General features: G+C 39.8%; 1 protein-coding gene across 3 annotated transcripts in view; it reads left to right on the top strand.

Annotated features, from left to right (window-relative positions):
• The window catches only part of unm_sa1614 (un-named sa1614), a 156245-nt gene that overhangs the window by 62396 nt on the left and 80133 nt on the right, over nt 1-13716 (top strand). For all 3 annotated transcript variants that reach the window (XM_059980984.1, XM_059980985.1, XM_059980986.1), the window contains 3 exons: nt 157-286; nt 3342-3427; nt 8635-8710. In XM_059980984.1, coding sequence (XP_059836967.1) covers nt 157-286; nt 3342-3427; nt 8635-8710 — 292 coding nt within the window. The remainder of the gene's footprint in view (nt 1-156; nt 287-3341; nt 3428-8634; nt 8711-13716) is intronic.

Consider the following 13716-nt stretch of genomic DNA (forward strand, 5'->3'; position numbering starts at 1 on the left):
TAAAAATACACTGAAGTTATTCACCAATACTACTCTACCAGCACCTTCTCAACTCTTGACCTTCACCAGTAAAATGACCAAAAACTAATGTCATTTGGGAGTGAACTTTTAAAAAGGTAAGCTTGGTATGTGAATGCATTTCTCTTTTTTTGACAGTACTAAAATTGAAAAAGAGAAGAGAGAACTTGCAAAGCAGTATGGAATGGTACGAGTTGAAGTAACTGGAGGTGAAATAGCAGAGGAAATGGAAAAAGAGCGGAGGATGTTTCAGCTACAGATGTGTGAGGTTAGAATTTCTGATGCAGCTGCTTTACATAGTCTTTAAGTACTTTGCTCATTAGTTTTAGAAAAAGGTATTCAATTTATCATTTGTAATCACCAATATCAAGGACTCAAGTTTTGGGAATTTGAACACTCTAGTTTTTCCCACTCGTGTTCTTTAAGCATTCTTGGCTCTACCATACCAATGGGCAAGCAAAAGCTTTTCACACAAAAAGAAGCAGAGGAATGATGAGAAATCATAATGAATTGGAGTCACTCGGTACAAAATTGCAAAATGATTACTCTGAAATTAGCAATGGGCTTTTGGTAATTTCACACTTGATCATTGGCTTAATCTAATCAGCAGGTAGGTTTTTATTAGGTACATTGATTATGTCCAAAGGGAAAAAATGGCTGGAGTCACTTAACACTTTAGTTCAAGGGTCTTTATTAGGTGTGTCAAAAATCAAATTTACAAAGATTTGTGAAAATACTGAAAAGATAACTGCCAATATTTATAAAAAGACTATCTACCAGAAAACACAATAATAACTCCATGCTATTCTTTCAGCGTGAGCTCCCTGCAGCCCTGATCTCTCTCCCACTGGGAGCCAAGAGTCCCATTTATTAGCCACTGGGACATACCATCTTTAATTACACACAAAGTTAGCTTAAGAATTAGAAAGTGATGCATCCTGAAATTTAGTTACAATTGTATTACAAAATAAACAGAAGTATCTACCTGAAAATAGGTATGTATACAACATATACACATTTACACATCTCCATTACTAAAGAAATGGAATATTGCACTGTACACGTATATGGTGGGAAAGGTACCATAAAGCCAACCCAAGTGCATCAACTTGGTTTAGGACTCATTATAAGAGTATTCTAGGGAAGACATTGAAGTGTGCATATACTCAGTGCAATAATGACAAGGCAATGCTTGTATGTATGGTATGTGTATAGTTGTAAGGAGTGCATTTATCGCGTGCTGTCCATCACAGTTTTCCATTTCAGTGTCATTTTCACTGAACTGTAGACAGCAACTAAAGATATGTCAGTTAATCACATTCCCCAATTTAGTGTCATCTTATTTATTCTAATTCTTCTTATCAAATACGAAAATTTTGGGCTTCATTTCCCTGCTAAATGATATTAAGTCACAAAGTGTTTTGGGATCACATCGTGAAAACCACTATTGGACAAAATTATACTCAGAAAATATTTTTTCCCATTTTGGATGTGCTCATGCAACAGAGAACTGTAATCCAGCTCAACAGGCACATGGTGCAATCTCCCATTCTAGCATCCACATCAATATTTTCTTGTTTATATATTCTGCTCCTTGCATTACCTGTGATTTACAATTGGCCTTGCTCAGCCTGTATTACTAATCCCTCCATGCCACTAACAAGCATATGTGCAGGAAATCTAATTTTTTTTTGTGATGGTGAACAATAGCTGTTTTAATGAGTGCAGTTTGACTACAACTGGTGCAGATGTTTTTGGAGCCAGTTAAATGTTCTGCCTTGTGTCCAGTAAGACCACATGTATCTGTAGACAAGGGAAATTAATTAAGGATTAAATTGTACCTTTTTGAATCTTCATGTAATAATAAACATTTTGCATGATCATGTCAGATACTGTGCTTACTATTCTTCACAGATTCTTGGAAGATCATTTCTGTTTCCAGATGGTTTGTAAATGCAGATGTTGGACTTTTCTTCCTTAGATAATTTTTTTAGAAGTTCAATTTTTTAGAAGTTCTGATAACAAATTTTCCTGTACAATTTCATTGTTATTTAAAATTTTGCGGACATCTTAATGTGGCAAGTATAACTTTTCACTGCCACTTTTGCTTTCCTGCCTGAAGATCTAACGTTTCAGTGATTTGACCACTTTTTCCTGTCAACACATTTATTTCCATCTACATGCATAATTCTAATCAAATTGTTTGTGATTTGTGTTGTATTTTCTAACCACCCTGCTGCAAAGGATACCTGGTATTTTTGTTGACAATCGAATTTTCTGATCTTTTATAATGTACAAATGTGATGTAGATGTGCTGCATTGTAATTTGGGCTTCTTAGTTATGGTAACAGAGTGAGACACTTTTCCTAAAAATCAAAATTTTGCTACTTAATTTGCCTCATCAATTGAATTTAGTGAAAAGAATGCTACAGATTTTGTTGAGTTCCTTAGAAATATCCAGCTTGTAAGAACTGCAAAACAGCCATCAAATACATCATTAATTTATTGACAAGAGAAAATCTGCAGATGCTGGAAATCCAAACAGCACAAATAAAATGCTGGAGGAACTCAGCAGGCCAGGCAGCATCTGTGCAAAAAAGTACAGTTGACGGTTAGGGCCAAGACCCTTCAGCAGGACTGGAGAAAAAAAGATGAGGAGTCATAGTTAGAAGGGAGGGAGGTAAAAACACAAGGTGGTAGGTGAAACTGGGAGGGGGAAGAATGGCGTAAAGGATTGATGAGAGAGATACAGGGCTGCAGAAGGAGAAATCTAATAGGATAGAAGGCCATGGAAGAAAGAGAAAGGAGGAGCACGAAAGGGAGGCAATGGGCAGGCAAGGAGATAAGGTGAGAGAGGGAAAAGGGGCTGGAGAGCAGTGAAGGGCAGGGTTATTTACTGAAAGGTCAAGAAATCCATGTTCATGCCATCAGGTCGGAGGCTACCCAGACAGAATATAAGATGGTGCTTCTCCAACCTGAGGGTGGCCTCAACACGACAGTAGAAGAGGCTAAGAATGGACATGTCAGAATATGAGTGCGAGTGGAATTAAAATGGGTGGCCACTGGGAGATCCCAGTTTTTCTGGCAGACAGAGTGTAGTTTCTCAGCGAGTCTCACCGAGATACAAGAGGCCATATTGGGAGCATCAGATACAATAGATGACCCCAACAGACTCACAGGTGAAGTGTTGCCTCACCTGGAAGGACTGTATGGGGCACACAGGAAACATCGGATACAATAGAAATCCCCAACAGATTCTGTTGGGGGGGGGGGGTGAAGGACGTATAATTGATGAATTGTTTTTGTTTTTGGTTTATCTTTAGTATCTAATAAAAGTGAATGAGATAAAGACGAAGAAAGGAGTGGATTTACTACAGAACTTCACCAACTATTGCCATGCACAGTTCATGTAAGATTCATCAGTTTTTTTATTTTCATGAATTTATCCTTTTCATTGGTACATCTTAGTGGCAAATTTAGGCTACTGCTGCAATTGTATTGTCCAGAGAGATAGATACATATGTGGGTCAGACATGAGACAAATCTGAGTTTCTAATGGGTGTTAACTAGCGTATTTCTATTTGTATACTTATCCTTGTTATCAAGGTAGGCCCGAGGATGGTTAGTTCAGAAAAAGAAAATCTGAGACTGCAGGTAGCAATGAACATAACGCTGTTACAGCGTCGGCGACCCATGTTCAATTCCCACCACTGTCTGTAAGGAACTTCTACATTGTACCAGTGACCGTGTGGATTTCCTCCAGTTTCCTCCCACAGTCCTGAGACATACAGGTTAGTAGGTTATTTGGTCACATGGGTGTAATTGACCAATGCAGACTCATTGGGCCAGTAGAGCCTGTTACCATGCTGTATCTCTAAGTAAAATAAATAAAATTGTTGAACAGCATTTTGTGGGTTTGGTAGGGTTCACAGCTGCTTCTTCTGGGCAGAGAATTGAGGCACAATGTGGCAAACCTTGCAACAGGAAAATTCATGCTGACATAATATAACCCTCCCTCCCTGTCAGACCATCTGGACAATACAAAAGCCAATGTCAGGATGCTGTTCATTGACTATAGCTCTGCTTTTAATGCCATTATTCCCACACTCCTGATCGATAAGTTACAAAGCCTGGGCCTCTGTAGCTCCCTTTGCAACTGGATCCACGACTTCCTAACTGGAAGACCATAATCTTATACGTAAATTGTGTATAAGATGATGAGAGCCATTGATCATGTGGATAGCCAGAGGCTTTTTCCCAGGGCTGAGATGGCTAACACAAGGGGGTGTGGTTTTAAGGTGCTTGGACGTAGGTACCAGGGGAATGTCAGAGGTAAGTTTTTTCACAGAGAGTGGCGGGTGTGTGGATGGAATGCACTGCCAGCAACAGTAGTAGAGGCAGATACAGTAGGGTCTTTAAAGAGACTCTTAGATAGGTACATGGAGCTTTAAAAAAAATAGAGGGCTATGCGATAGGTTAATTCTAGGCAGTTTTTAGAGTAGGTTACATGGTTGGCACAACATTGTGGGCTGAAGGGCCTGTAATGTGTTGTAGATTTCTATGATTCAATGAATCTGCAGATTGATGATAATATCTCCTCGCTGATGATCAACACTGTTGCTTCTCGGGTTTGTGCTTAGCCCACTGCTCTGTACCCATGACTGTGGGCTAAGCATAGCTCAAATATCATCTATAAATTTGTTGATGATACAACCATTGATAGTAGAATCTCATGGAAATCAGAGGGTGTACAGGAGCAAGGTATACCAGCTGGCTGAGTCGTGTCACAGCAACAGCCTTGTGTTCTCGTTGAGGGATCAGGACTGAAGAGAGTGAGCAATTTCAAGTTTCTGGGTGTCAAGATCTCTGAAATCTAACCTGGTCCAAACACATCGATGCAGCTATAAAGAAGGCAAGACAGTGGCTATATTTCATTAGGAGTTGGGAGAGACTTGTCAACAAAAACACTTGAAAACCGAGAGATGTACTGTGGAGAGCATTCTGACAGAGTGCATCACTGTCTGGTATTTGGGGTGGGGTGGGATGCTACTGCACAGGACCAAAACAAGCAGCAGAAAGTTGTAAAATTAGTCTGCTCCATCTTGGGTACTAGCCTCTGTAGTACCCAAGACACTTTCAAGGAGACGTGCCTCAGAAAGGCCACGTCCATTATAAAAGACCCCCATCACCCAGGGCATCCCTTCTTCTCATTGTTACTGTCAGGAAAGAGGTACAGAACAGGAGGAGCACCTTCTTCCCCTCTGCCAAACGATTCCTAAATGGACATTGAACTCATGAACACTACTCATCTTTTTTAGTAGATTTTACTGTTTTTGCACTATTGTTTCTATTTAATGTACATATATATATATATATATAATATACTTACTCTAATTAATTTCTTTTTTTTGTCTTTCTATATTATCATGTATTGCATTGAACTGCTGCTGCTAAGTTAACAAATTTCACGACACATGCAGGTGATAATAAACCTGTCTAAGATTCTGTCTAGTTTGGTGGACTTAAATAAATGCCCCTGCCAACAAAGCAAATAATTCAAAATGGTTCGATAAAAAGTAAGTGAGGTAACTTGGGAGATGCAAAATTATTTAAATTATTCAAATAAGGCTGATAACGTTCATTGATGTGGAAGTTTCCATACAAGTTAAATGTTTTCTCTTCCCATTTAAAGTAAATGGTATATTACTACACGAGCAGACCTATAATCATTTCAGAGAGTAATCAGATAACTCCTGCGTCAGCTGTAGTGGTTCTGGTAAAGCTATATGACATTGCAAAGTTACCTTTTGGTCAAAGACTTGGATAAGAGCTAGAAGGGATCGTTTATTGCTTTTTTATCTATTTATTTATTTATTGACATAAAGTGCAGAAAAGGCCTGTCTGGACCTTCGAGCCACGGCACCCAGCAACCCTTAAAGTTAATCTGAGCCTAATCACAGGACAATTTATTATGAACAATTAACTTACCAACCAGTACGCCTTTGGACTGTGGGAGGAAACCAGAGCACCTTGAGGAAGCCCACACGGTCATGGGGAGAATGTGCAAACTTCTTACAGATAGCAGTGGGAATTGAACCTGGGTCGGCTGTAATTGATTTCATTAGCTGAAGTAGTTCAGCAAAGTATCATGCACTATAGGCCTTAAGCTCACGATATGTGTATGTTAGAAGTGTTCTCTTACACTTAGAACATAGAACAGCGCAGCACAGCTCACAAAAGTCCTGTGTTTTACTCTTCTGTGTTCTTCATGCTGGAGGCAACATTGATCCACCATTACCAGTGTAATATGAGATCATTTAGATTTGCCAGCCCAGCCAAGAGTGCTGACCCTAATCAAACGAAATAATAGACCATTTTTGTATCATCTGAAAACTAGAAATACCTGTTGGTACTCTCAGAAATTTTAATTAAATGCTTTATAGCTAAATGATTTCAACAGGTAAAAATACAAAATTGGTTAGTCTGTGACTTGCCTGGTTGACACTTCATTTTACTCTCCCGAATAATGTCTGCAAGGCAGAATGCTCAAGGGCCGCTGCCAAAGCGGAATCTCATTAGATATGAGTGATTGAGAGCTGGGTCTATAATATTGTCAACCTGATTCTGTGCCAGAGTATTATACATACTAATCTGCAGCTGGAGGCTGCTGAAAGGCATGTAAGACAGAGAGATCTATGTTTCATTGTCTATTCCATTGACACTTTCTTGCTACTATGAATGCTGCTGATATTAAAGCATCCATTAAATTTTACTGTTGCAAGCGAGCAGACTGTCACATTAGTATTGGGGTTGGGATTGTTCTGCTCCATCAATATTCCTAGAAACCAAATTTCAACCTTTCTCTTGTGCTATGTAAGCAGCGTACTTAGTTCCATTGCCATTTTTTTAAATTTAGAGATGCAGTGTTCTAACAGGCCCTTCCGGCCCAATGAGCCAATGTTGGCCAATTATATCTAAGTAAGCATTTAATCTACTAAACCTGTAAGTCTTTGGAATGTGGTAGGAAACTGAGGCACCCAGAGATGCCTCACCCAGAGAAAACCCACATGATCAAGGGGAGGATATACAAACTCCATAAAGGAGAGCAGAAGGAATTGAACCCGGATTGCTGGCCCTATAATAACATTACATTAACCTCTACACCACCATGCCGCCCCAAAATCATAGGTCACTAATAATTACATTTCAGAAATTATTATTGAGGTTTCCTCCCTTTAATTGTTAAAGTGAAAGCCAACACAATTATGCAGGCATTTGTATCTCATCTTCGAGCAGATGGGGCTCATCAGCCATGGTTGGTAGCTCATTTAGGAGAAGGAAATCTGATCTCAAACCTCCTCTGCCCTGCAGTTATACCCATTCATGGGGAAGGCTTTGGGATTAAACTCCAAGGAAAAATTTGGAGCTGGAGTCCCTAAGGCAGTCCTATGTTGAATTCAACACTGACTGACAATTCCTGCAACGCGCTGGTGCCAAACTCTGCTGTTCCTTTAGATTATCAACTGCAAGGAGAGGGGAATCCTGCTGTATAAACAGCACCTTGCTCTCCATGTCATACAGGCTTGCATATCATATTGACAGAACACAACATCCATAGTCGACCACAACCAACGGAGGGTCTCAAAATGTACCTCATCTGTGTGTGGACTCAGAAACTGAATAATACTGTAGAGTTCCTCTGTCCAGAGCAACCCCTGGTTGAAGTTAAGCAGTGGAGTCCGGGTATGGGGAGGTGGGGTTGGAATTTACAGAGAGCACTAACAGCAATAGACGGTGATGGTTAAATCCCTCCTCAATTTAATCTGTCATGGCAGCATAAGAGCCACAGATTAAGACATTTTTGTATAGGTGATTTGCACTATTCTCAGAGTTATTGGTGTTAAATATTTTTATACATTAAAATGAAAGGTCAGGATTTAGAAAGCAAAACTATGTTCCAGTGACACTCTTTAGATCATTCATGATTTAGTATAAGATGTTCTCTGTTTTAATATAAATTATAATTATTAATTATGGGACTGTATTCCAATTATTATTATTAGGTGATTGACTAGTGAATTGTACTTTGATATTATTATGTCTACATTATCTATTAAATATGCTGAAACATACCAGGTAAGTTTAAAATAGTCATATGGACATAATAAAGCTAATTGATAAAATATAAACTATTAATTATAAGCATAGTAAAGTAGTAACATGTCCCCAGTCAAGTGTGCTAAACATCTTCAGTGGTCTGTTCATATTGAACACACTTTGAAAATTTAGTTTTGTTGACTTCCTGTGTAGCTGTAATCATATGAGCACACACAAAATGCAGGAGGACCGCGATCCCTGTTGCTGACCTCAACAGCTCTAACAATCCACAGCAGAGTTGCTCCAGCATTTTGTGTGTGTGTGGTTTGGATTTCCAGCATCTGCAGATTTTCTTTTGTTTGTAGTCATATGTTCAGCACATGCATCTGAAGACAGAATTCTACCCTGGAAGTCTTGTTGCTGTTGGAAATTGAACAAATGTGTGTAATATTGGAAAGCTTAATGAGCTGGGTCTAAACTGCAAAAATAATGATGGAATTTTACTATAATTCATTGCAGTTTCTTTCAAGAAGGCTTGAAAACAGCTGAAAAGATTAGGCATTACATTGAATTGATTGCCACAGATTTACAGAATGTAAGTACAACACAAATTTTTCTGATTCACCTGAGCCCTTATAATGTGGTCAGCCAGCTTTTATTTTTGACAAGATATTCTACCTTTGAATTGATCCTGTACCATTAAAGATGTTACTTTTGGCTTCCATGGAATGGACAGAACAGTATGCTAAGCGAAATCAGGAAAAATACAACTATCTTTTATGAAATTCCACCCCCCCCCCACCTTGGCAGTTTACATGGTTTGTTGTTTTACAACATTGAATTGCAATGGATTTAATTTGGCTTTTTTGACACTGATCAACAGAAAAAGACTCTTTTGTGTCAAAGTAAAAACTGATCTCTACAAAGTGATCTAAATTAATTACAAATATAAAAAAACAAAATAATTAATTGCATAAGTATTCACCTCCTTTAATATGACACAGCAAATCATCACTGGTACAGCCAATTGGTTTTAGAAGTCAGCCAATTAGTTAAATAAAGATCTGTTTTTGAAGACCTGGGTGCAGTCAAGGTGTTTGAATTGATTGTAGTAAAAATATACCTGTATCTGGAAGGTCCAATGGCTGGTGAGTCAGTACTCTGTCAAAAACTACACCAAGCAAATCCACAAAAAGGTTATGGAAAAGCACAAGTCAAGAGATGGATACAAGAAAATTTCCAAGTCACTGAATATCCCTTGGAATACAGATTAGTCAATCATCAAGAAATGGAAAGAATATGGTACAGCTGTAAATCTGCCTAGACCAGGCCGTCCTCAAAAACTGAGTGACTGTCCAAGACGGGACCAGTGATGGGAGACCACCAAAAGACCTATGACAAATCTGCAGGAGTCAGAAGCTTCTATGGCTGAGATGGGAGAGACTGCACATACAACTGTCCCCCGGGTACTTCACCGGTCACAGTTTTATGGAAGAGTGGCAAAGAGAAAGCCACTTTTGTAAAAAAAAAACTCATTTGAAATCTCAGCTAGAGTTTTCCAGAAGGCACAAAGGAGACTCTGAAGTCAGCTGGATAAGGTTTCGCTGGTCTGATGAAACCAAAATTGAGCTTTTTGGCTATCAGACTAAATGTTATGTTTGGTGTAAGGCAGACACTGCACATAATCAAAAACACACTATTCCTACTGGGAAGCATGGTGTTGGCTGTATCATGCTGTGGGGATGCTGTGGAAGGCTTGTTAAGGTAAAGGGTAAAATGAATGTAGCAACATACAGGGAAATCTTGGAAGAAACTCTGATGCAGTCTGCAAGAGATCTGTGACTTGGGAGAAGATTTGTTTTCCAGCAAGACAATGACTCCAAGCATAAAGCCAAAACTACACAGGATTGGCTTAAAACAACAAAGTTAATGTCCTGGAGTGGCCAAGTCAGAGTCTAAACCTCAATCCAATTGAGACTTTGTAGCTGGATTTGAAAAGGTCTGTTCACTGAAAATCCCCATGCAATCTGACAGAGCCTGAGCAGTTTTCTAAACAAGAATGAGGAAAAATTGCAATGTCCAGATGTGCAAAGCTGATAGAGACCTATCCACACAGACTCAAGGCTGTAATTGCTGCCAAAGGTGCATCTACTAAATACTGACTTGAAGGAGATGAATACTTATACAATAAATTATTTTGTCTTTTAAATTTGTAATTAATTTATATCACTTTGCAGAGATCTGTTTTTACTTTGACACGAAAGAGTCTTTTCCTGTTGATCAGTGTCATAATAGCCAAATTAACTCTACTGTGATTCAATTTTGTAAAACAATGAAACGTGAAAACTTCTGGGGGAGTGGGTTGAATAATTTTTATAGGCACTGTATATAAGCCAAACACTTTAATTCCGCTTCCCATTCCAATGTGTCCGTCTATGGCTTCCTCTGCCAAGATGCGACCATCCTCAGGGTGGAGGAGCAATACCTTATATTCGGTCTGGGTACCCTCCAACAATATCAATTTCTCCTTCCAATAAACAAGTCCCCTCCCACCACCCCTTCCCCCATTCCCCACTGACCTTTTACTTTTCTTGCCTGCCAATTACTTTCCCCTGGGTCTCATCCTTCTTCCTTTTCTCCTATGGTCTACTCTCCTCTCCTATCAGGTTCATTCTTCTCCAGCACCTGACCTTTTTCACCCACCTGACTTTACCTATCACCTTCTAGCTATCCTCCTTGCCCTCCTCTCACCTTAGTATTCCGCCATCTTCCCCTCTTCCATTTCAGTTCTGAAGAAGGGGATTGGGCCAAAATGTCAATTGTTTATTTCTTTCTGTAGATGCTGCCTGACCTGCTAAGTTTTTCCGGTATTTTGCATATGTTGCTTTGGTATATAGTACAGGTTTTTGTGAAGAGAGTTAGAATAAACACTTTTGTTTAAAGTTCCCAAATCATGTAACTGTTGTAAATAGAATTTGCTATCAGGATCTATGTTGAAAAAGCTGACAGAATCAGCATTCTACCTTTAAGAGCTGTATTCTTACCTTGTGCACATGGCAAGCACTACAAAAAAACAGCCAAAGTGGTCCCAGAATGTTCACTCTCCAGACAGTGGAGTCAAACTGCGGATACAGGCTGTGGACTTATTTTTCATGGATCCCGTGGGCCACATTAAGGGCAGACACAGAAAACAACAGCCGCAGTGTTTCCTTGTTAGATACCTCATTCATCTGTCCTCTTCTTCCACTCCAAGGAAAGTAAACTAATCTCCCAAGTTTTTCCTCATAACTGAAATGCTCCATCCTAAGCAGCATCCTGGTAAATCTCCTTCCAACCTCTCCAGCATGATCATTTCTTTCCTATCATATGGGGATAGAGACTGCATGCAGTCTCCAGTTGAGGTCTAGCCAAAGATCTATCAAGTTGGAGCATTACCTCCCTGGTAATGAAGGCCAGTCTCCCGTATGCCTTCTTAACCATGTTATCAGCCTACACTGTCATCTTCAAGGATCTTGGACTTGTGCACCAAGGTTTCTCTGTTCCTCAGTGCTCCCTTGGACCTTACTATTAGTAGTGTATGTCCTAGCCTTAACAGTACTCCCATCATCTCCTATTTATCTGGCATTTGGATAGGTACTTCAATTAGAGTGCAATAGAGGGGTATAGGCATAATGAAGGCACATGGGATTAAGAGAGATAGGCACCATGTTTGGATGGGCTAGAAGACTGTGTAACTTTCTGTGATTCTGTGACAAATTCCATCTGCCATTTCTTAGCCCATTCCACCAGCAGATTGATACCACTTTGTAGGCAGAGAGATTTGGGAGTCCTCGAGGAAGACTCCCAGAAGGTTAATTTACAGGTTGAATTTGTGGTAAAGGTGGCAAATGCCATGTGGGCATTTATTTCAAGGGGAATAGAATATAAAAGCAATGAGGTAATGCTGAGGATTTATAAGACACCAGTCAGGCCACACTTGGAGTATTGTCAACAGTTTTGGGCCCCATATCTCAGAAAGGATGTGTTGTCATTGGAGAGAGTCCAGAGGAGGTTCACAGCGATGATCCAGGAATGAAGGGGTTAACATTTGGGAAACATTTGGCAGTTTTGAGCCTGTACTCACTGGAATTTAGAAGAATGCAAGGGTATCTCATTGAAACCTACTGACTGTTGAAAGGACTAGATAGAGTCGATGTAGAGAGGATGTTTCCTATGGTATGGGGTATCCAGAACTAGAGGGCACAGCCTCAAAATTGGGGTGATCTTTTAGAACAGAGGTAAAGAGGATTTTTTTTTAACCAGAGAGCAGTGAATCTATGGAATGCTTTGCTACAGACTGCAGTGGACAACAATTCTGTTGGTATACTTAAGGCAGAAGTTGATAGTTTTTTGATCGGTCAGGGCATCAAAGGATATGCCGAGAAGGCAAGTGTATGGGGTTGAATGGGATCTGGGATCAATCATGATGAAATGACAGAGCAGACTCAATGGTCTGAATGGCCTAATTCTGATCCGATGTCTTAAGGTCTGAAAGACTACCCTCCACACTACAAACAAGTTGTGAAGAATGCCATCTGTATTATGCACACATTGCCACTCTTGTGCTTTATTCACTCTGTTTTTTTGTTTTTTTTTTCATTTACCATTTACCTGAATCCTGTCCATCAGTGATATTTTGTAATCCCACTTGTTCTTACTAATTTCCTTTTTAAGCATCTCACTACACTTTTCAGTTCTCTCGACCTCTTGATATATTCCTGGATGTTGCTGGACATTCTGAGTTCCCAGTGCTTTTGTCCCTGGCCTTTACCTTGATGGGAACATGTTGGCCCTGAAGTCTTGGTATTGTATCTTTGCATGTTCCCCATTGTGCTAACGTAGACTTGCTTTCAGACAGATGTTCTAGTTTATCTTTTGCCAAGTCCTGTCTTATTTTAATGACCTCCCGCATTGTTTTTCATAACCACTTTGAAATATAAAGAATTAGGAACATAGAACACATAGAAAACCTACAACACAGTACAGGCCCTTTGGCCCACAAAGCTGTACTGAACATGTCCTGACATTAGTAATTACATGGGGTTACCCATAGCTCTCTTTTTTTTAACCTCTATGTACCTATCCAGGAGTCTCTTAAAAGACCCTATCATATTCGCCTCCACCACTGTCACGGACAGCCCATTCCATGCACTCACCACTCTCTGCTTAAAAAAACTTTCACCTGATATCTCCGCTGTACCTATTCCTCAGCGCCTTAAACCTGTGTCCTCTTGTGGCAACCATTTCAACCCTGGGAAAAAGCCTTTGACTATCCACACAATCAATGCCTCTCATCATCTTATTACACCTCCATCAGATCACCTCTCATCCTCCGTTGCTCCAAGGAGTAAAGGCCGAATTCACTCAACTTATTCTCATAAGACATGCTCCCCAATCCAGGCAACATCCTTATAAATCTCCTCAGCACCCTTTTTGTAGTTTCCACATCCTTCCTGTAGTGAGGTGACCAGAAGTAAGCACAGTACTCCAAGTGGGATCTGACCAGGGTCCTATGTAGCTGCAACTTACCTCTCGGCTCTTAAACTCAATCCCACGAATGAT

This window comes from Hypanus sabinus, chromosome 9 (genome assembly GCF_030144855.1).
Source record: "Hypanus sabinus isolate sHypSab1 chromosome 9, sHypSab1.hap1, whole genome shotgun sequence".
Classification (NCBI taxonomy): domain Eukaryota; kingdom Metazoa; phylum Chordata; class Chondrichthyes; order Myliobatiformes; family Dasyatidae; genus Hypanus; species Hypanus sabinus.